The following is a 22655-nucleotide window of genomic DNA, read 5'->3' as shown; positions in this document are numbered from 1 at the left end:
AGCCCGGCCGGCACCGACCCGGCCGCGGGGGCGGCTCCGCCCTGCAAAGGTTGAGGCGCCTGCCGAGTTAGGCATGAAAATGTGTATATAATAAAATAGGGGGCGGTGGCAGGGCGCGGGGTCGCTCGGAGGAGCGGCGGCGGCTTCGGGCTGGGGCGGCGCATCCCGGGCATGTCTCCCTGCCCCCCGATCCCGGAGGAGCCCCAAATGGACGAGGGGAGCCCCTGCGGGGGGGCACACCCCCCCCGCGGGGGCCACACCGCACCCGCGGGGCCCCGGCGCTCGCTGCGGTTGGGGTGAGGGGTCTGCCCGCCCCGCCCCTCCCTTCCCCCCGTACCTGCCGCCGCCCCGGCGGGGGGTGCCGGCCCGTCCGCGGCGGGGGCAGCGGGGCGTGGGGGCTGTGGGTGGCGGTGAAGGCGGCGTGTGACAGATGTCCTCCTCTGACGGCTCTCGGTATCAGCCCAGTGGCTCCCTGCCATTGGCTTAGTGCAGCCGACCGGCAAGGCTGCTCGCTATAATACTATGCCTGCCAGAGGCGGCAGCTCAGACGGCTCCGCCGCGGCCGTGCCGCCGCTCCTCCCCCGGCAGCCAGCGCCGCGCCGAGCCTGAGGGGCTGCGCCCCCCCCCCAGCCCGCCCCTCAGCCGGCCGGCGGCGCCGCACATGCCGCGGGGCCCGGCCCTCCCACCGAGCCGAGGCCGGCCTGAGCGCCCCGCCGCTGGCGGGAGGCGGCCCCGGCCCCATCCCTGGCCCCATGGAGTGCTACTACATTGTCATCAGCTCCGCGCACCTCAGCAACGGGCACTTTCGCAACATCAAGGGAGTTTTCCGAGGCCCCCTCAGCAAGAACGGGAACAAAACTCTGGTAATGGCTTCTTCTCTTGCCTCCCCCCCTCGCTCCTTCCCTCCTCTTCGCGGCAGCGTCTCCGGCTGACTGGAAGCCGCTGCCTGAGCGCTGCCAGCGATGCAGGCAGCCGGGGTGCTGGCCGGTCTTCCGCGCGGGCGATGGTGCCTTGGCCGCCGCGGGGACGCGGTGCCCTCGGCTCCCGCCTGCCGGGCTCCCCTCCTTGCCGGGGGCTGTCCCTGGCTCCCCTCTTGCCGGGGGGCTGTCCCTGGCTCTCCGTGTTCCCCGGGGCAGGCGCTCGCCTGTCCTTTCCGGGCTGCCGACGCGGAGGCTGGCTGCGGCGAGGCTGTGAGGGGAGAGCCCGGAGACCCTTCTCGGCGGGAAGCCGCAGGGCCGGGGCCCCGCTGCCCTCAGCGCGGGGTCTGGGGGAGGCGGCGGCCGAGGGGCGTCCCTCGGCGGGAGGGCTCCGTCTGGGTGCCACCACCCTGGTGCCGGGGCGGCTGCAGGTCCCGGTTTATAACGTGGAGAAAGGAGCAGAAACTTGTTACCTGAGGGCTGATCGCTTCGGGTAGCGGGATTCACCTGTTCGAGAATAGCTTCAGAAACGATGCGCGTTTTTGTTTGTCAGCTGCGAAGTTTATTCTTGAAAGCAAAACTCTGGGTTTGGAAGGAATTGATGGGTTTAGGCAATTTGGCCAGATACTCTGGAAGTTTGCGTAGGTTATTAAAGCTGTTTCTATGTATACATGTCATACTTTGATATCCTTACCTCTATTGGGTTTCCTATGGTTTTTGCTGACTTGTTTGGACTCGCTTCGCTACTGTTACTGAACTTTAATGGAAGAGTTATGACGCGATAGTATTGGCAATGCATGTGCTGTCCTGCCTGTTCAGATAAACGGGATGTAGGGTAACAGCAGCCTGGGTGAGCTGCATCACGTCGCATCTCAGTCACAGCACAACAAAAGTGCGGGCAGATGTCTGGAGAGCGGGATGGAGCTGAAAGAGGGGCTTAGCCGCGTTGTTTATCGCTCTCTCCCATCACCGTCTTACTCCGAAATCCTCTTCGGAGAAGATGGAGCAGGGCTTACTCACCGCTTCTTGTTCCCTCGAATGCACGACCTATATTGATGGGGAATTTACTAAAGTACTTAACATTTGCTAGAGTTGGCAAGCTTGCAATTTCTTCCTAAATAAAGAGATTAAAGCAAGTCTGAGCCAAGTCATAAAAATAGTAACTACTACGAGAGAATCCGAGGCAGATTTTTGGACTGTTTCAAATGTAAAGTTCCTGCTTTCGGGTTGTAAATCTCACCGCAATTTTACTTGTGGTGGATTCTGTATATTTTTCTGTTAGAGATTACATTCTTGGAATTTTAAACAAGTATTTGTAGTATCCATGAGATGGCAATATGCGTGTAATATTTCACTGTTAGAGTTGCAAAGCCAAGACCTACTGTAAAAATATTTGGTACGCTTTAAATAATTGCACGATAAATCACCTTCTTTCTACTGAACAATTTCAGTAAAGATGTATTTGGCAAGACTAAGAATACTATGATGTAACTTTTGGACTGTGTATTATCTTGCGATTGTCTTGCAACTGATTCTGCTTCAATAGCATTTTATTCTTGCTTTTTAATTTTTTTTCCCTTGGCAAAAAACCAGCTCTGTATTCTCAACATTCCTGATTGATTTATTTACTGGTAAAAACACTAGTGACCAAAATATGTTTGGGAAGACTGGTGTTAACTTAAAATTCAAATAAACATCTTGCATAGGCTTTGAAGCACTCTTACTCTGGAAAGAAATTTAACTCAACCCTGCTCTTCAGTGAGATAGAACAGATGTGAGGGGAGAAAAGATAGGGTTGGTTGTGGATTTGCCACAAGAAACCTTACCTTTAAGAGCTTTTGTTGTGGGCAGTCAGCAGCGTAACTGTCAAAGTTTTCACTGGGTGAAAAAGGGAGAGTTCTTGATATTGGCTCTGTGGACAGCAAAATGAGGTCCTTCACTATAAGATAGATGGTATATATGCAGACGTCAAGACTTTTATTTACGTTTGAGTGTATTTTAATTTAAAGGAAGTAAAGATACCATTGGGTTGTGATGTAGGGTGCTTAGATAGTTCAGACTAGTAGTTCTGAGGCACTAAAGTACATTTCAGACAGCTTTATGGGAAAATCAAATGTTACATCATTTCAGAGGATCAGTCGCTTTCACTGTAAATAGGCTTTCAGACTTAAAGATGAAAATCTTTATTAATGCAAACTAGAATATGTCTTTAGAAGTTCTGGTAAGAATGCAGCCTTTTAATATGCTCTTGGGGTCTTCCATCCTAGAATAAGACTAGGAGAAACAGCAATCTGTAAATCTAAAAACCAGAAATATTTTGGAGCCACCCTGACTCAGACATATCTTCCATTTTTGCTGTAAAGCATTCAGTCTGTCTTCATCTATGCTCCAAGCTTTCTAAAATCACTGCTTCCTTGTAAACTGAGGAGAACCTGAAAACAGCCTCTGCTTGTACAGCGTGGAATTGCTTCTGTGCAAAACTCATGGTATTTGTTAAGCTTTGCTTCTCTTGGAAGAGTTCTGCCACCGTACTGTAGAAAGAAAGGCGGCTATACGTGCTACAGTAGAATTTCACAGCGAGTAGGAAAGTGCTGGCCCTAATCAAATGATGAAGTTGTGGTTTCACGATGGTTTCACGTTAGCCTGTCTGCAAACCCAGAGCTGGTTAGGTTTCAGGGGAGGAAGGTCCTTATAGCTTTTGGCTGACCTGGTATTCACCTGTGAATCATCTTTTTTTGCCCTACCCTCCAAGAGAGGTCACTGAGAAACACTTCTTCTTGACTGTCCCTGCAGGTGATCCTTATGTGTTCATCCTCTGCCAGTGTCCTGTTTCATGCAGAATTAAAGTAATTTAAAACTTTACAAAGTTCTGGTTCAAAGCTCCCAGAAGGTAACAGGAAGAAAGAGCTACAAACCCCTGCTCAGCTAATAGGGAGCATGAAGCACAAAGCTACGTCCTTCCTACTTTGAGTGGTTTAAAAGAAAAGTCTTTCTAGGTGAAGAGGATCAGAGAGTTACTTTTTGGTAAAAAGGTGGAAAAACAGTGTTTCTATAGCCTAGTTCCCAGGCATGGGAATCTAAGTCATATTTATCTGCAGTGCCACCGATGGCAGGGCTTTGAGATGGAGTTATTTAGGAGGTGGGAAGAAGTGGATGAAAATATGACGTAGGAGAAGGAAGGGAAGGCTACAGTTCTGTTCCTCAAGGGAAGACGTATGGGGAAAACCTGAGCTTGGAGAGAAGTGAAAGGCACAAGGGGAACAAAGCAAAGGGTAGATTTAGGCAAACTGAGAAAAGAGGCTACTGTAAAAGCACACTTTTAAAAATTAAATAGAATAAGAAAAAAATGCTTGTGAATGAACCTTTAGTGAGACGGCAGGGGAAAATGAAGGAATGCGTATTTACGTCCAGTTCTGGGTGTTTGATGGCACAGCTTTGCACGCATGTGCTCCCCCAGGCCCCCCGGGGTAACTGCTCAGTGTGGGTAGGGCCCACTTACCCACTTGCAATCTGCTGCTCCTTATCAGGAAGATAAATTTGAATCGGCACGTCTGGAAGAATAGCATCCAAACTCTTAACATTCCTTCAGAAAATGCAGCACTTTGGTGGTATCTGGGCTGTTGGATAAGGCTTTATCCTCTCCCACTGCAGTTTCTACGGTTTGAAATACTCTTCAAATACATACAATCTCATAACGATAGCTAATCTACTACTGGAGTGCTCCGTGGCAGCTCTTTGGAAAGGGTGCGTGGCTGCTTTTTTGGTGGAGTGCTGTCCGAGTGAAGTGACTGCTGTCTGGTCTTGGTGTGGCAGATGATTTTTGAAGAAACTCAAAACTTACCATGAGGGTCAGTAATACGCCATGATGTTGCAAATTTCTGATGCTCTTTCTGCGTTTTTATGTAATAGTGCTTACACCTTGGTGTTTTAATGAATGAATATAGGCCTGATTGTTTGGCCATTTATTGGTGAAGTTTTTGAAGTTTTGAACTTCGAAGTTTTTCCCAAGACTGTTCTTTTTAGCAGTAGCAGTTTATAGAAATTTGTTTGCTACAAACTCTTCCTTTTGTCCAAGGATCTCCTGAAGTTTTCATGCACTTGCTGTGTTCTATTTTTGTGCCTTAAGTTACTGATGTCAAATTCATCTTCCTTACTGTAGCTGCTGTCTTGCAGCTTATAATCTCAGAAAGTATTGGAACTTGTACGAAAGAATAACTCTCTGGAGGGAGAAATCAGTTGTTTGGAGTCACAAGCACAGGTGATTTGCTAAATCCTTAAAATGTCTTTCAGAATATAAACTGAACTATTTTAAGGCATTATCCTAGTTACATGTATGATTCCTGGTTGGGCAGCAAGGGAACTGACTCTGCTTGGTCTTCTGAGTAGCTGGTACATGGGTAGTGACTGAACATCTGCTCTTTCACCCTTCAATATTCCACTCGTGTAAATGGCTCTGTATCTGTTTCATCGAGATTTACAGTGATGGAGAACTGGCCGTGTAGGGCTCGTTCACTTCTTTTAATTGGACAAATACGTTTTCTCTGGTGGTTATCAGAATGAGTAAGGTCCTGGTACTTGCCCAAGGAGGTCAGTGAAAAGTTTAGACCTTTAGATGGTATAAATTGCTACTGTAATTCTAATTTTAAGTGTCTTGTTGATACTGATAGAAAGTGGGTAAGATCAAAAGTTTCCTAGTAAGTGGTTGGTTAAAGGACCATAGTTTCAAATGTACTGAACACAGAAATCTATTACTGTGTATAACAGTAACCTCTATATATGCATATATATATATATAGGTTTATACTTTGGTTATAAATACGTACACGAGGGACTTCAGGGGTAGAATTGAAATAGCGGTACCCAGCTCCAAGGGAGGTAGGCACAAATTATCTCAAACTGGAATCAGACTCTGAACTCAACGTGGTAAGCCTTGTGGGGAGGAAGATCACATGAACTTCAGGTGGCTACCATGCAGTACAGCTTTGTGCCTCCCAGTCAGCCTGGACATGGGTGCAGGGAGTGCATGTTCACCTTTAAAATACAGCGTAGGTACAGGTCTGTCTAAAAAGCCGTTGGATGTCCATTTAGACCATCTTTTATTAATCCAATAGTTCGTACCATCAGCTATCTTGCCTCTTAGGTTTATTGAACAAAACTGCTTTGAATTTTTATTTATATACCTCTGTGTGTGTGTGTATATATATATATAAAAAAATACTTGTAACTTCTTTTAAAAGTCCTAGGGCTTAGTTCTGCTTTTATAAAAACTCCATGGAGTTCAGATATTGATATGCTAGTGTCTTCTAAAAATGCCGTCTGTTTTTCAGGCTGTCTGTTGTCTTTAGTTCTTTTACATTTTGTAGAATATTTTTGTATTTCCAGATCAACTAAAGTAAATATGTTGTGGTGGACATAAAAGTCTATTTTATGATAATTTCTATTACAAATGTCCGCACCCTACTACAGTAAGAAAGCAGTAAACTACGTGTAAAAGCATTTTTGTGAATACTGAAGAATACTGAAGCTGTTGTACTTCTGTGTGATCAGGTGGAAATGTCTGCTGATTTCAAGCCGTCTAATACAATACTTACCATAGGTTTATTTTAAATACCAGTGAAAACAGGTCCTGCGGTTCTGTTTGCCATATTGCATATTGCCAGTAGCTGAGGGTAATTATATCTTATACATGCAGAATTTAATAAAAATATTGTAATGTATTGTTTTTCATCTTTAGCCTTGCAGATTTTGTAGGGTAGAGCTGTTAGGCTAGAGTTACATTGTTTAAGGGAGAAAAATCACCTGTGTCTTTCACTAGTGGTTTGTCCCCCATGGATCTGCTAATGTCTTTGGCGTTTCAGCGTGCTCATGACCTGTGTTTGGAACTTGAAAATGTTCACATCTTTTCTGTGAGAGAAGCTGACCAGCCCTAACTCATTAAAATATTAAAATGGCAAAATAAATTCTACCTAATGTAATTTGAATAGTTAATTAGATACTTAAATTGTGATTGAAAACCAACCACTCAGAAGACAACAAAACAATTTGGTAAAATGGAATTAACAATAAAATCATATCTGTATTCTAGTTCTAGCGTTCATTTGCAAGCGACTCCTTGGTTTTTTTTGATAAGGCTATCGGTAATAGTACTGATTCAGAGCATCATCAACAGGGTCGTTTCGGTGAGGTGAGCAAGCAGGAGCTATCATAATTTAAGTGCTTTTCCAAAGCAACTCTGAGAGGTCGCAAGTCTCGCGCAGTGAGACATGGCACACTCGTGTCCATCAGACTCCGTATGAGTGCATCGTCTAGTCCAAAAAATAGTAGGAGCCGGAGTCCAACATGCAGCAGATTTAAACTGGGACAGCTTCTGATTCAGAGCTACCTCTGAGGCAGACTTTTGTACCGTAAAAGCTTATTAAATGCATGGTAAGCTTCAAACACATCGGTATTCTGTTGAGTGTAATTAGCTATTACCATGGTTAAATTAGTACACTTGTTTAGTTTTTTCGGATCCAGGCCTTAAAGAGTAAGTCTGAGGAGAGCCTTTGCCTTGAATATTTTCTGATGCAAATATCCATAGGAATCTCTTAGCTCAGAGATACGTAACATTAATTTTAACGCGTTGCTCAAATATGCTAACTGGAAAACAGCAAGTTGGCCTCTGTATTTTCAAAACCACACATATTTCTGGATTCATTCAGGTTGCAATTCTAAAAGTCTCACCTTTCGTGTAGGCTCTGGGAACACGCGGGTTTTCTGACCTTCCTATCGGCAGGGATTCACTGTTGAAAAAACCAGCGAACTGTGAGGAGCACATCTAGAGGACACTGAGTAGTAGTAGCCTTTTAGTTTAGCACATTGGGTTTTCGAGTAGGACTTGACTAAGTAGCTGCAAGATCTTGGATGCCCCTAACTGGTGACAATTACAGTATTTCCTCTTTTGAATGCCACTTAGGCGTGCCAACAGGAACAATTAATCTCTGCAAAAATCAAAGCTATTGAATAGATGCATCTTGAGATGTAGGGATGGGCTAAGATAAGCCCACAAAATCAATCCAGAGCATTTTCTATGATTTAATATCTTAATACAGTTAATAATGATGGTGGCCTTATTTATAGCATAGATTCTTTAACACTGCATGGTGGCAGTGGGAAGTGAGTTGTTTTTTGTTTGCTCACTTGTGATTCAAATGTAAACACGGGAGAGGGAGTGAGCCCTCCTAATTTAGCTGTATCTGGCCAATCCCTTATAAACAAATACTAGTCAGATCCTTTTATTTTTCCACGCATTTTTTGGAGGCAGAAAAAATGCTTTTCCTCCAGCATTCTTGAGAGACTGTTATATGATGAGCTGTGACTTAACGTTGTTTAAAAACCCCCAAAGTAAACAAAACAACATTTACTCACAAGGAAGCACAATATTTGTCATGTTTAACCTTGTTTTTTCAGTAGAGATAAGAAACTGCCCGAAGCCGTCAGGAAACTGGAATTTTAAACTCGTAGTGTAATTAATTTATTTTATTAAAATACATTTACGATTCCCTTCCTCTGAGGACTAGCCATGGCAGGGGTACAGATTGGGCAGAGGGTTTCATCTTTCCCTTGGCAGAGGATGTTTGTTCTGAACTATCCAAGTTGCGTGCAAACACAATTTTTTTTAAATTAGTTTAGGTAGTCAACTTCCAAATATTTTCAATATGGAATTTTAAATGGTGGTAGTTATACAGATAGTGTAAGAAAGGAAATGCAATTTCTTCCCCCACTGCTCTAAGAGCAAATCCTCAAATAAGGTCTTGAAAGTAATCTCCAGATCTGCCGCCTGGCATTGCTCTCCTAATTGCGTATGATAAGTAATAGGGTTTTGACTTAAAATTCTTGAAACTGGTTTTGGAAAATGTTTAGATTTGGTTTGAGGAACTGAGAGAGGTTTTTTTCCTTTTTTTTTTTTTCTTTAGTAACTCATCGATATTCTTGGTTTGTACAAATGATTTAGGACTCGTCAGGCTTTTTGTCTGACCATGCTGATTTGCATTTCTTTAAAATGATTTTTTTGTGTGTGAAAATGGTATTTTTAGAGAGAATCCTTTCCCCCAATAGAAAGTGATCAGGCTACTTCCTCTGGGACCCAGCTCAGCTCAAATATTCACGTTGCTATATTTCTCACAGCTAGTGTATAGCCGTATTACTTACATTGGCCAAGTCTTGGTCCAGTCGTTTTCTTTAAAACTTTGTAGCGCAAAATGTCTGGTAGAATTTGCCTCTTCACCTTACAGAAATAAGTTTCTGGACTAGGAAAACTGCTTCCTTTCTAGCTTACTGGTAACATACTTCCACAGCAAATACAAATCAATGTATCCGAGACCTGTGAGACTGTAATTTAAACAAAAAAAAAGGTAAGTCTTTTCTGTGTGTAAGTGTCCGTAAAGTTTGTGGATTTTGTTTTAATAAATACACTTACAACTTGATTTACATGACCAAATGTAATTGTTCTTTTAGGGTATCTGTTTAAATAGCTGCAGTTTCCAAGTATTTAATTTCTGCTGAAAGTCTTTTTAACAGGAGACCATAATACCCATTAGAGAATAGTGTATCAGCTACTACTTCATAAAATGGATTTTGATAAAATGTCTGGAGTTAAAACTTGGGGACGCTCTTGAGTCTGATAGGGTTATGATGCGTGCAGGGGTCCGGCTGAGCAGTCCATGAAACAACCTGAGCCTAAATCTGTACAGCAAAATGCTTTATTTTATTTTGTTTAAACTGGTCACTATTGAAACATATAATTACTTAGGGAAGTTTGCTTAAAGATGTTTAATTGTGTAAGATGTTTGGTCTTGCTCTGTTGGAAGGAGTTGGCTTTATTGTAAGAGAGAATAGCATGGACAAAGATGTTCGCTTAAAGCCTTGCTGGTCCTTAAACCTGCCTGTCCCAGGCTCGGCACGTAGGTCTTAGGCTGTTCCCAATTTGCAGGTTTGCTTTCTGCCCTTTTCAGCAACGCTGTTTTTCTGTGCTGGGAAAAAAAGGCGTGCAGTCTTCCCATGTCATGTCCTGTCACTTCTGCTTAACTCCTCGCTTAATTGCTGGCCGTGCCGAGCAGGGGTGGGGGGTGGCGAAGAGGGGTGCCTGAGAGGTGCGGACAGGGAGGATGGGGAAGCGATCCGAGCAGCACCTGGGTACCAGCCGCGGGACAGCACTCTGGCTCTCCACTCCCCGTGGGCAAGGCGTGAACGTGTCATCGGCTGTTACAGCCTTTGGAAAGGCAGGGGTTTTCAAAGTGTATTTGTGGCTACGGTAGCAAGCTTCTCTGGACCAACAGACTTGAATTAATCAGCAAAGGTAACTTTTACGTTGAGGCTTTTATTTATTTTGTCTTAGTATTTTTCAAATGTGTTTGGATAACTTGTTTTTATACCCCTAAATGTTAATACTGAGGAAAACAAAGAAGCTCATAGGAGACAGCAAGAATGACTTACCCACTCCATTAATGCAAAACCTCTTCCCCATTTTTAATAGCACAGGAAGATCTTTATCTAGATGTTAAGCACTCACTTGCTTTGGTTTCTGAATTTAAAAAAATGACAAAGGAAAAGTGGTACAAATAACATTATACCAGAGATCTTGGGCTTCTTATGTACTTGCAGCATAGCACACAAGACTGAAGTTCTAGTTCTTTTTTTTGAAGTATTGTATTTTCATAAAATATTCTTTATTGTCAAAAAAAGTGATACGAAGTTTAGGTTTGCTTAAAAGTGAGACTCTGGAAACGTGCTGTAATTACGTAAAGAACATTATGCTCTTTTACATGAACAGTAAACAACTGTTTATCCAAATAAAACAGGGTTGTTAATAGACAATTTTTCTAAAGCAAAATACCTTTTATGCTGCTTACTTAATGATACATTCTTAAATTATAGTTAGGTGATGCTTTAGAATACTCTGAGGTTAGCAGTGGAATATACTGTTGAATAGATTTGGGTTTTTTTGGTTCTTTGCATTGGTATTTCTAATAGTAATGTTGATTTTCTGTTAGTTTTAAGGAAAATATTCTTTCACAAGGGAGAATGGTGAAGATAATATTTGCTTGTCCTTCTGCTGTGTAAATGAGCCACTAAATCATCTGACACCTGTTTGGCGAATAAGCGAATGTGCGTGAACTAGCAGGTAGAATTAAGGATTTAGAAGAAGATTAAAACAGTTTTCCAAAGGTTTATAGAGTTGTAATACTAATGGCCTGTTGAGCAGAGAGAAGAGCTTGCTACCAACAGGATGTCAAAAATACTTGAGAGTTTCTTTATGAAACACCTTTGAGTGCTCGTGGGTATGGAAGTGTGGCAAGGTAATTTGAAAAAGTCTAGTGAAACCTGGTAGCTGTAGCATTTTGCTGGCAACTGCGGGTGGTCATAGTGTGCCCAGAGCGGACCTGCTTTATAAATTACTGAGAAGTAAAGAAGAAAAGCGGAGTTTTGCAGTGTGCAGCTAGGTGTGCGAAGGAAACAAAAACACCCATGCTATTTCATACAGAGAAAGGGAAGAGTTACCAAGTGATACCAAGCAATTACAGTGACTAATGATAAGATGGAACTGGAGAAAGACCATGATGAAGGTTTGCCTATCGCTGTCAGCATATTCGTGGTGGCAGTGGCAGTATCTGCCTTGTTCGTTCAGGTTCTTGCATTGAGAAGCCGGACAGATGTGGAGAAGTTTTTGTCAATCAGACTCCTCTTGGAGGTGCGTGATGGCAGGCAACAAGCTCAAGTTAAGAGATTGGAAATTCTGATCAGGTACAAAGAAAAAGAAAAATTTTGAGGTGGTCAAACACTGGAAGAGGTTGCCAGAGAGACTTGCGGGATCTCCATCCTTGCAGATGCTCAAAACTTGACTGAGCAGCCTTCATCTACTTGGCCGTGCTTTAGGCAAGGCATAGGATTAAATGCCCCTTCCATCCTCAGCCACTGTTACGATTCCATGTTCCATCTGTAGGAGAGTGGCTTTTACTTTAATCTTCTGTAATGATGTTCCTTGTGGAGCGAGGCACGTCACTGTCACGTCCTGCTCGCAGCCTGTCGGGACCACTGGGTGCTCATGGCTCACCTGGTCCTCGATGATGGGTGGCTGGCGGGAGTGGTGTCTCCACTGACTTTCTCTGGGCATCTCCTAATCTGTCAGAGGTCCAAAATACAGTGCTTCTTTCAGCTCTGAGTAACGAATAAATCAAATGCAACTATTGAATCCACTTACGATTTCTTTTTAGGGATTCCTCAGCTGAGTCATGCAATTCATAGAGAGTGACCCCATTTGTAATTAAGAAAGATGATGGACTCGGAGCTTGTCCAAAACTAATTCATATTTAGCTCTCACTCCCGACAAATCACATGCGTTATCAGCAGTATTTTATTGATTACACTTTTTCATATTAAAAATTGCTGGAGCATATAATCTTAATTTTGGAAAGGCTTTTAAAAGGTACTCAGGAGCACTACCGATAGAGGAATTGATTTGTTGTCATTAGAACAGCATTATGCAGAGGCAAGAAAAACCTCAAGTTGAGCATTTTCTAAAGGCATTGTATGCTGCACTCCTGCATTACTGGAGATGCAGATTGTTGCAAAGAGGGAAAAATAAGGAAAAAGCCATAAAGCTTATCTTCTTCAGCCCACAGAGCTCTTGCACTGTGGGATGGACAGTGTATACTTCCATAGTTTGAGTATTTCCAGGAAATTGGTCAGGTATTTTGCATCTTTTCATACAGTGGGTATGGTGTACTTGTGGGCTGATTTTGTTTGGTTTTTATATATTTATAAACTTAGTTTATATTATATTCTTATTGATATTATATTTTATATAATATTTCTATATAATCTTACATAAAATATTTTTATATGTTATATTTTTAATATGTATTCTGTACATTCAGACCGATTGTTTAACATAGTGGTGTGGCATCATATTCATTTTTTATAGTTCATGTTTTACATAGAGCGGATATGATTCTGAGGGAAGGCAGTGCCAGAGCTCTTTAGGAGTGGCTGAATCTCTCTCTTCTGTGAGAGGGGGCTATTTGATACAAACAAACAGTTTGCAATTAATTGAATGGGACTGAGCAGAAGACCAGCCTTGGAGAAGTCCCCACAGAGCAAGTCTATCTACGTGAAGACTCTGTCTGTTCTCCCCCGTCCCCGTCACAGCAGACGTTTTGAGCTTGCTTTGAAGTGCTCTGGGTGCTGCAGGCCAGGTAGTGGCTGGTGCTGACCATGTCGTCGTCAAGAGATGAATGTTGGATTTATTTTCAAATCGGTTAGTAGAGTAACCGGAGCCGTCTGTGATCGCCTTCTAAAAAAATCTGTCAGAAGTTTGATGCATAGTAAATGTGAAAGCTACAATATGGAATAAATTATCAAATGGCTCAAGTTCAGTGTCTCTTTGAAGACTACGGGGAGGGTAGAGGAAATTACACTTGTATTTTACACCTGCCAAATTGAATTACAGCAACAAATCTGTATAATTATAATTCAGAGACCATGATTTATTCTTGGAGTTAGGTAATTAGAAGCAGGACTACACTTGAAGGTTCAAATTGGATTCTTGGAAAGAGTCCCTTACGTGAATATGACCCGTACAGAAATCAGTGTTTTTATCTCTTCTATTTTAAGAATTTTGAATCATAATGTAAAGTGACTCATCCATTATTTCCTCATCTCTTCATCAGCCAGACGCACAAGAAATTGTTCCTTTGATTGTTTCCCTGCAAATGTGAAATCTTTACGGTTTCTTCTCTTTTCAACAGGCATTCATAAATCCAATTAACATTAATGAGTTTCACATGTGTGCATCGAGAGGAAAAAAAATGGACCTTTTGTCTCTTAAAGTATGTGTTTAACTGCAGAAAAAATGAAGAAAAAGCTTTTGGTGAATTACAGGTTACAAAGTCAGAAGCTTCCATCTCATTTTCGCAGTAGCTAACACATTCCCCTGGTTCTCTCTCCCCTGTAAAGGGTCCTTGTACGAGCTATAAATGCAGGATGAGCAGTTCTATTGGTGAAGTGGAGAGCGCTGTATTACCTCCAGTTCTAAGATTAATTACTAATAGGCCACATTTTCAACCCAATGGCAGGATTACAATAGGGTTAATGTGACTGTACTTCTGCTGTCTCATGACATAACTCTATAGGAACAGAGGGAAAAGAAGTAAAAATATTATTTAGTGGCCTATAAAGAAGAAATACTTAGTGCCCCTCTTCGTCAGAGGTTCTGCCTGTCATCCCTCTAAAGAATAGGACCGATGTAGCAAGAAGTCAGTGACATTGTGTATTATTTGGTAATAGTTCTTGTTTACTTGTGGGGGACTCTTAGAGCAGCTGTGACTTTCCTGATGACACAGAAGGTCTTGATCGAGCTCAATGCTGTTAGCGAGTGAATGGGGTTTTAGTAAATTAAATACTGACCTCAAGAATAGCATCTGCTCCTGCTGCTGGCAAAACAGTCTCAACACGGGGAATTTTGCTTTATTTAATTCATTGCCAGTTAACACCAACTTTTGATTACTGATTTGGGTATTGGAGTTGGGAAAGACGACGTAAACTGAGGAGACGCTTCCTTAAATTTGGCAGTGGTGAAGCTTGGGTGGGGGCGGGTGGCTCACAGCGGTGTCGGGACCGACCACGATGGGCGCGGGGTCCACCACAAGTCCCCCCGCAGCCCCCCGCCAGCCAAGCTTGCCGCGTGCCCCCGGTACACCTCCTCAGTCACAGCTGACATACAAAATGGCTCCAAGGAGCTCATTGCAGTTTAAATACACTGAAACCATATGGTCTATCAGAATCATAACACCACTTCAGAGGTTTAGCAATAGCATGTTTATTAGCTGTAGTCACTCCAAAATTTTCATTTAAATGAATAGCTGTAAGTACTCAATATAGTTATACTTCCATACAAACCTGTTGTGCAGTTTGGTTCAGAAAAGAAGGCATCATCATTCACATGAAAAAAAGAATGGTAAAAGGCTCTTTGGTTGACCCTCGTGCTAGCAGCCATCTAGTAGGATCATGACTAGACTTTCCTGGAGGTGTAGCTTATGACTGTGCTCCATGTAAGATGATCTAATGTGCACATCTATATAGGATGCTCTATGCTTTAAAATAACTGTTGCTGCACTTTTCTGTCATGAAGCATTTCCTGATGCTATTATTATTTTGCAACTGTGTTTCCTCCGTATTATTTGAAGTTAAGCCCGTTTTGTCCTGACTAATTACTGTCCCTCCTCGATGGCTACATCCCTCAGATATTTATAAGCTGTAAGAATCCTCATTACTTGCATCTTTTCCAAGCTTGGCACACTTCGCGATTTTCCTCTTTCTTCATACATCAATTCCTCTAGTCTTGATCATGCTGTGGCTTTTTTTTTTTAGCTTGCTCCAGCTTTTAAATATGGATCTATCAAAATGGTTCCCAGTAGTCCATATAAAAGGTGAAATCAGAAGAATTCCATGGATGTTGCTAGCGGTTCCTTGATGTTACAGATATTTGGGGGTGGATCGTGCAGTCTGTATTTATAGTGACATGTGCTTATTCTATACATAGTCTCACTAACATCATTGGAACTGCTCACTTCATCCTATTCTTATCGCTTCCCCAATTCCCTCCTCCACTCCTCAAATTCCTTGCCACAAATGCAGCATTTGGCTATGGTCAGAGTTTTTAATTTTCTGGAGTTTGTAGTTGTGCTGTGACTTCTCCATTGCCTTCGATGTATCAGATAAAATTTTCAGCTTCTCGGGAAGGTGCTTCAATAAATCCCTGATTATAACACTTGTAAGAGACTTATTTGTATTTTGTAAGAATAATGTGATCCTTGCCAGGAGCTGACAGATTTATCTCCTTCTGCAGTATTAATTGCTCAAACTTGTATATGTGTGTGTATACATTTGTTCTTTCCCTTGTGAAAGAGCAGAAATAAATATGAAGTATTTCTGGACAGTTGGAGGCATAAGTTTTATTTCTGACCTCTTTGTCATTTAATCTTTGCCTCATATTTCCCCCCCATCTGTGGAAAATCTACCCCGCTTGGTTAGCACTAACTCATTTTGCTGTCGTCCTGCTCTGTGCAAACCTCACCTCAGTGGGTACGTCCGTTCTCTGTGGTGGCTCTTTGACCCCTCAGTCCACTTCAGCTGACTCTCCTTACATGCTTTTTCTGATTAGTGGGATGATCTGAATCCACTGAGGGTTTTTTTTTTTTAAAAATGTTGTCAAATTTGCTCCTTTCACTGCAAATATTTGCAAATACCTGCCTTGTGTTGAACTTAGATCTCACTGTTGATTCTTAGACACTTGTACAATTTAATTTTCTCAATTTTATCATTCTGACTGGATTGGTATTCTCATCACTTACCATCTACCATGACTTCAGGTTCTTCCATCATTTTTTATAGACTGAATTTTTAAAAGGCAGACATAAATTGAATAAAGTTGAGCTTCACAGCAGACAAGTGCTAGTTACCAATACCCTTAAGTTAATTTTTACTGGTAACAAAACATGAGAGCCATCAAGATGTACGCTTATTTAATCTAAGGAAGCACACTGCCTTTGCAACATCCATTTCCTAGTGATGCCATAGACTGCCAGACTGCAGAACTACTGTTACTGTCAACTGTTTCATAACAGGATTAGCTCTTACATCTGTCTGATTGTTCTCTTCCACCCTTCATCGCTGCGGAGAAGTACAGGACATAATTTGCTGGGGTTTTATGTTATTTTGCTTTGGGGCAACCATGCTGTTTTCTTCTCTCCCCTCCTCCTCTGTGCTGGGGGAGCGGGGTGCCTGGAGCACGGTGCTAACCTGCCAGCTGGGGTGGCACGGCTACCTTGCTTGCACTCTGGTTAGTGTACCGAGCTTGGCAGTGAAAGGAAAGAAAGAAAACATCATAAAGCTTTCAAATACAATGCTGACAAGTTAATATGCATGCTTGAACACTTAAAAAAATGAAATAAAATCCTGGGATGCCAGGATTGTCTGGTGAGCAATCATTTTCATGACAAAGCTCTGGATTTGAGAAATATTTGAAGAAAATAAACAGATTTAGTGATTACTTTCCTTGACATCGCCCAACACTTATTTTTTTTTAAACCATACAGTAAACTTTAGTGTTTCATGTTTCTTGCTGCCTTTTCCTATTCCCTTGTTCCATTTCTTTTATATCCATCATTTGGAATGGTAAGGGCTGCCTACGACTACATTACTTGTAATTGAAAAGGTGATCTGCTAAATGCAATTCTCTCTTACAGTCTCTGTCCTTTTTAATGTCTCTCTCTTCCGTGCTCCTGCTTTTCTTTCTCACATGCTCTTTTTTTGCATATTTTTCCTTTCTGCCTATACCTCCCTAATGCTGCTTTCTTTCTTTTTTTGTATTTTTTGTGCTTTGTTCCATTTCATATCCCAAATCTCTGCAAGTTATTTCTCAAAACTAAATGCCATTTTAGAACTAGATTAACTGCCTTTGGTCAATCAGAAGATGAGAATTCAAGCTCTGAGCTTTTGTTTTGACTTTTTTTTTTCTTTGTTAGAAGTAAAGAAGCATTTTTGATTATGTTGTAAGAGTAAGGTCTCTAATACAGTCTTAATTGCTTTGCTCGTTAATTTGTTAGATCTGGTACAGATTTAATGATATTGTTGCAGCTGGCATTTAGCTGATTGGAAAAACATGACAATTTTTGTGTTTAGATATTGCAAATGAGAGAATGGTAAAACTGGTTTATGCTGCTCTATTTCTCTGCTTGTAGTACTCCACGTTTGTTCTTGTGAGCAGTTACAAGTGAGAAGAATCCTCATAAAGCCTGACTAGACAGAACTCAGAAGTTTGTATTTCTAAATGAGTGCATGGTTATTACTATTATTTCTTCTGCTAAAAGCGCACAACTGGGACGCCAGGATGAGTGTGTGTGTGCTCACATATAAATATACATATATAAAATGTATTTTGAGGGTCACCGTTCCTTTCATTATATGAACAGCATGGTGAGGGCTGTATTTAGGTAGACTTGAGTAAGCAGGGTGCGATCACATGAAAATGAAGAGATCTCTTGTAAAATTTTCTTGCAGTGATGTTTTTGGATTTTTCTTGGACAAGGAGACAATGGCAAAACCGAAATCTGTTCTTGTAAACTGTCCATCATGATGATGAACACTTAATCTGATGTGAATTTACCTTCAGGTCTGTAAGATAAAGACCTGAGCTGTTGTTCATGACAAAAAAGATGTGAAAAAGTAATGAAAAAGTGATTTTGAAGAAATGGGGGGTGGGCGAGGAAGCGGAGGAGGATTTGGCTGGTAACAAAGCATGTGGATTGCTTCAATAGCATTGCTAGAAATGCTGAGGTGTTTCAACTGCTGGTAGCTGGAAGAGGGCAGCATTCATACTGGCAGAAAGATGGACTTCCCAGGGAAGTCTGTGACTCTCTGGTCATTTCTTGAGCAGATCTCAAGAACCTGTGGCAGCATGTAGCTTTGCTCAGGTATGTAACAAGTACGTTGGGAATTGCTCCTTCTGTTGTACTTGTGAGCTACATAAAGTCAAAAAGTCAAGAAGACATTAAAAAAGTGTGTACTGAAAATTTAATACTGCTTAAACTTTGTGTTTTCTGAAAGGCATAGAGGAATGTGTAAAACAAGATTGTGAAGCTTCTGACTCCTCCTAACTGTCAAACCTGAAGCTTTCTTGAACAGTTTCCCTTCTGCTTTCTCTAGCTCGTCTCCCACAAGAGCAGTCTCTCCAGCTGACAATAATAATCTAATACTCTTAATAAACATATGTATGGTAATTCAGTGCTACCTATGCATACACACTCATGTGCTTGCTGGTCTGCGTGTGCGCATGGGAGAAGATCAGCTGTAAGGAGTCAGGCACCCGTACGCCCCGTTCATCAAGCTGATGTTCGGAGCGTGTAGAAAAGCTAAATGGCTGGAAAGCAGGTATCTTGTTCCAAAAAGCCATTTAACGAGACATTCAGTGAGGAGGTAACATCTTAAAAAATACTTAGTGCCACTCGAAGCCTGAAAAAGCAACTTTTTGAAGTATTTAAAGACCAGCATCTTTCAGGGGAAAGCTGAGCAGTTCTTATGCAATAACATTACTGTCTTTTAAGGTTACAATCGCTCAACTGATAGGAAAAACTTCTCTTGATTATTTTATACTTACATCCACTTGCTACCTGGAAATACAGCTTGTACTGAAATATATTAATTGTTTAAAGGTGTCAGATATCAGAAGAGAGCTGGCTTCATTACACTGTATTAAGCATGTTAGCATAATAGTTTAATATGTTCAAATCGCTAGGCAGGCAGGGATCATGAGCCTTTCTAGCACTTTAACATAGCAGTCCTGACTCTCTTCATGTGAACAAAAAGTGGGTTTTTCGGAAAGATTCTTGCTTATGTAGTGTACGTTTTCCTTGCTTAAGCTATATTAAATGTTAGTTTTCACTGTTATATTTAATTTCCTAATGTATGCAGTCGTTTTTCTGTTTCCTTTAATGTTGCCTGCATTTCAGAGGTAAATGAAATTAATCCCATACACTCAGTCCTCCAACTGTCAAACTTTTATTGTTAGTCTTGGAAACATTTGTTTATCATCAGACTTTTTAAGTCTTATGTGTTGAGACCAAGACATGTACCAAGGCATGAATGGTTCCCATCTTATCTTCCTGAAGCAAAGACTCTATCTTGCTCATTTTCAGTGTTTGTAACAACATATTACAAGTTGTCAGTAAGTGACAGCTTAGGGTCATGTTTTGCTTTTCCACTAATAAAATATACCATAAATGAGATATCTTGTATGGTCTGCTTTAACTGGGCGGTGGTGACTGAATTACATGTTTATTCTGATGTTAGTGTTTAATATATACGTGCCTTTGGATACTTTATGTGTATGTGACCTGTTGAATAGCCTGAAGATTGCTCAAATTTCTAGCTGTCTCCACATGGCCTTCCCTGATCCATACCAATGAGTGGGAATCAGAAGAGAGCTACTTATGCCTCCTATAGCAATAATTGGAGACTGTTTAAGTCAATCATGGGGGTGTAAGAACGATCGCATTACCTTGGCTTAGAAATGTTACCCTGTGTTATCTGAGCATGCTTTTAGCCTGAGAAATGATGAGTAAATCGATTCAGCTTAGCTTGCTTTCCTCCTAGGCTCAGCTAATTTGAATCACCTTCCGTTGCTTACGGTTAAGGGCAGGAATGAGGACAGCTGGCCTATACAACCTTGGGAGAAGTTGGGGTTGCCCGTTTGAGCTGTGGGAGCTGCAGTGAGGTGGCTTAAGTTCTGTGAAATTATATTTGCCAGCGCCTGCATTATAATTAATTTCCGAGAGATACTGTAGTTTTGAAGTGAATCGCCTTTCCCCTGTTACCACGCGTTGGTGTGATACGCACGGCGGTGCTAGGACAGGTGAACTAGATTCCTTTTGGAGAAAATGAAACTCCTCTCCGTGAGTCTAACAAAATATATGTTAAGCCATCTGTAAGGGTGCAAACCGATGACTGGCCTTTGGATAGCTTTGAAACACATGCGTAGGGTCTAGGGAATCGTAATAAATCTAGTTTGAAGTCAAGTCCCTGATCTGCTTGTAGTACACGTTTATTTACACTAACTGCATCAGTCGAGAGATCCATCCTCTTGTGCAATTTCTTTATAATGTAGACATGGCCGAATGTCTACCTATGATGTGGACTGAGCTATTTCCAGAATCAGCATTTTACTCTATAATATGAAAGTGCAGTTAGATATTATAATAATTATACTATTTCCTTTGCAGTGTATGAGGTGATAAAACAAGACAAGAATAAAATATTTCAAATTTTTGTATTATGTGCTTGTGTGCGAACATTCCCTCTTGCACAGATGCACACACAGTTTCTTCCCCATGTGGTTGGCAATGTCTGTTTTGCCAAGTAAGGAGGCACAAGCGAAGCAGGTCTGTAGAAGAAGAGCATCAAAACCCCAGTGTGTGCAACGGATGGACTCGAGGGCTTTTCCATCCTCCTAGCTCTGATCTGCTCCAGTGGACTGAAAGGCCATTAGGAGATGGAGTGCGTTGGGCGAGTCCTGGAGTACATCTTCCAGTTTCACTTGTATGCTCCAGGTCTTCTCCGTGGTGTGCATCAAAGCACAGTAAATGAGAGCAGCTGGGATGTCTGGAGGCGCACGCTTTGGGAACCAAAGTACTAATGCAGACACATCTGCTCATGTAGATGTACTTCTGCCAAACAACATTTACTAGGAGCAGGTTTGTTTTTTCGGGTGCAAGATGAGAGTATGGGAGAGGTTGATGCTATGTTTATGAAAGCCCATAATGTTTTTATTAAGTTAATCTGTATTTGCTGTTGGGTTTTCTTTTTCTCTAGCAGAATATTCACGTGTCCTTTGAAATTAATTGGTCTGCTCATCATTAAAATCAGTGGAGATATCATTTACGTAAACACCCAAGAACTAAGCTTGTAAGAAAAGTTCAAGCTCTTCGTGAGTGTTTAAGGGCAGAATCAGTGCCATGTCCGTCCGTGTTCCCCTCAGATTGTGTCTTTCTGGCTTCATTGGGAGTAATAGCATCAGTAGGAGGAATATACCTTCGCCATCTCCCCCTGCATTCTCCAGTTTTTCTCTCAATTAGTGCATCTTTAAGTAGTTTATCCTTTCTATTTCACTTTATTGAGCTAAGTTCACAAAACAAAACTTGTGATTCTCGCCCTGCATAAATTTAATTCCTAATCTCTTTCAATTTAGGATTGTATGAACCGGTCCAGAAAAACAAGGCACGATATTTGGAAAAGTTGTTTAAGATAGTTAAAACCTTAAATACTTTTTCATCTGACACGAGGCAGAATTTGTTGAAGAAGTTCAGTAATTAAGTCAGATCAGGTGCAGTGCTTCACATACAGAAGAGTAGCTTGGCACCAACGCAGCAGAGCTGCCTTCTTGCATTTCTTTAGCAGTTGTTCCAACATCACTGCGTCAAAATAACTTAGTGCTTCTGTTCAGCCTTCTCTAATCAGCTCGCTTAGATCCAGACATCTGAAAGAGCATGGGGAAAAACTGATTTAAAAAAAAATTAGAGACAGTTCTGCTCCGTCTCTCTGGGACAGGGACTGTGGTGAACAGCTCGGCGTGTCTGAAAGGTTTGTTTGCTCTTGCTCTGTCTTGTGCCAGTTATATGGCACTCCTCTGCAGCGGGACACGGCCAAGACTTCTCTTGCCTGCCGAGCTCCTTACGAGCTCCTTACGGCCAAAAGAGTGAGTGTTACCCCTCTGATGTACGCGCTTGTTTCTGAGAGTCTCCTCCTCACTTCCGTAACCTGAATGGCAAAGGTTTCTCATTGAAGTTGGTAGCAAAATGCCTGTTGAGTTTAATGTTGGAGCTCCTTTCTCATAGTGTTGACTGTTTGTATGAGACTTTTTTCCCTGATTATGTAAAATATGTGCAAATGTTTGCAATAGATGATTAAATGTGTGCTACATGAACTTTTGGGACATTATTATTGCTCGCTATTGCTGCAGCAAAATGCTGAGATGTGTATAAAAGGCTACAATAATTGTTACAATAGTCATGTTTTCATGCATTATATTATATAGATTTATATTTGTAAAATCAAGGAAGACTAATATCTCTGCAGACTCCTGACTTTTTCAAAGAAAAACAGTAAGTGGCCAAGCATTTTTTGGGTATAGAAGTATTTTGCACCGAG

General features: G+C 41.7%; 1 protein-coding gene across 2 annotated transcripts in view; it reads left to right on the top strand.

Moving 5' to 3' along the window:
• Nucleotides 1–639: 639 nt before the first annotated feature.
• ZNF804A (zinc finger protein 804A) overlaps nt 640–22655 on the top strand; it is a 153857-nt gene continuing 131841 nt past the window's right edge. The window contains exon 1 of one of the 2 annotated variants that reach the window (XM_075153978.1): nt 640–863. In XM_075153978.1, the coding sequence (XP_075010079.1) occupies nt 753–863 (111 nt within the window). In that variant the 5' untranslated portion in view covers nt 640–752. The remainder of the gene's footprint in view (nt 864–22655) is intronic. The other variant, XM_075153979.1, reaches the window with a different exon arrangement.

The sequence above is a fragment of the Calonectris borealis genome, chromosome 6 (genome assembly GCF_964195595.1).
Source record: "Calonectris borealis chromosome 6, bCalBor7.hap1.2, whole genome shotgun sequence".
NCBI lineage: Eukaryota > Metazoa > Chordata > Aves > Procellariiformes > Procellariidae > Calonectris > Calonectris borealis.
This window is presented reverse-complemented; position numbering and strand designations above follow the sequence as displayed.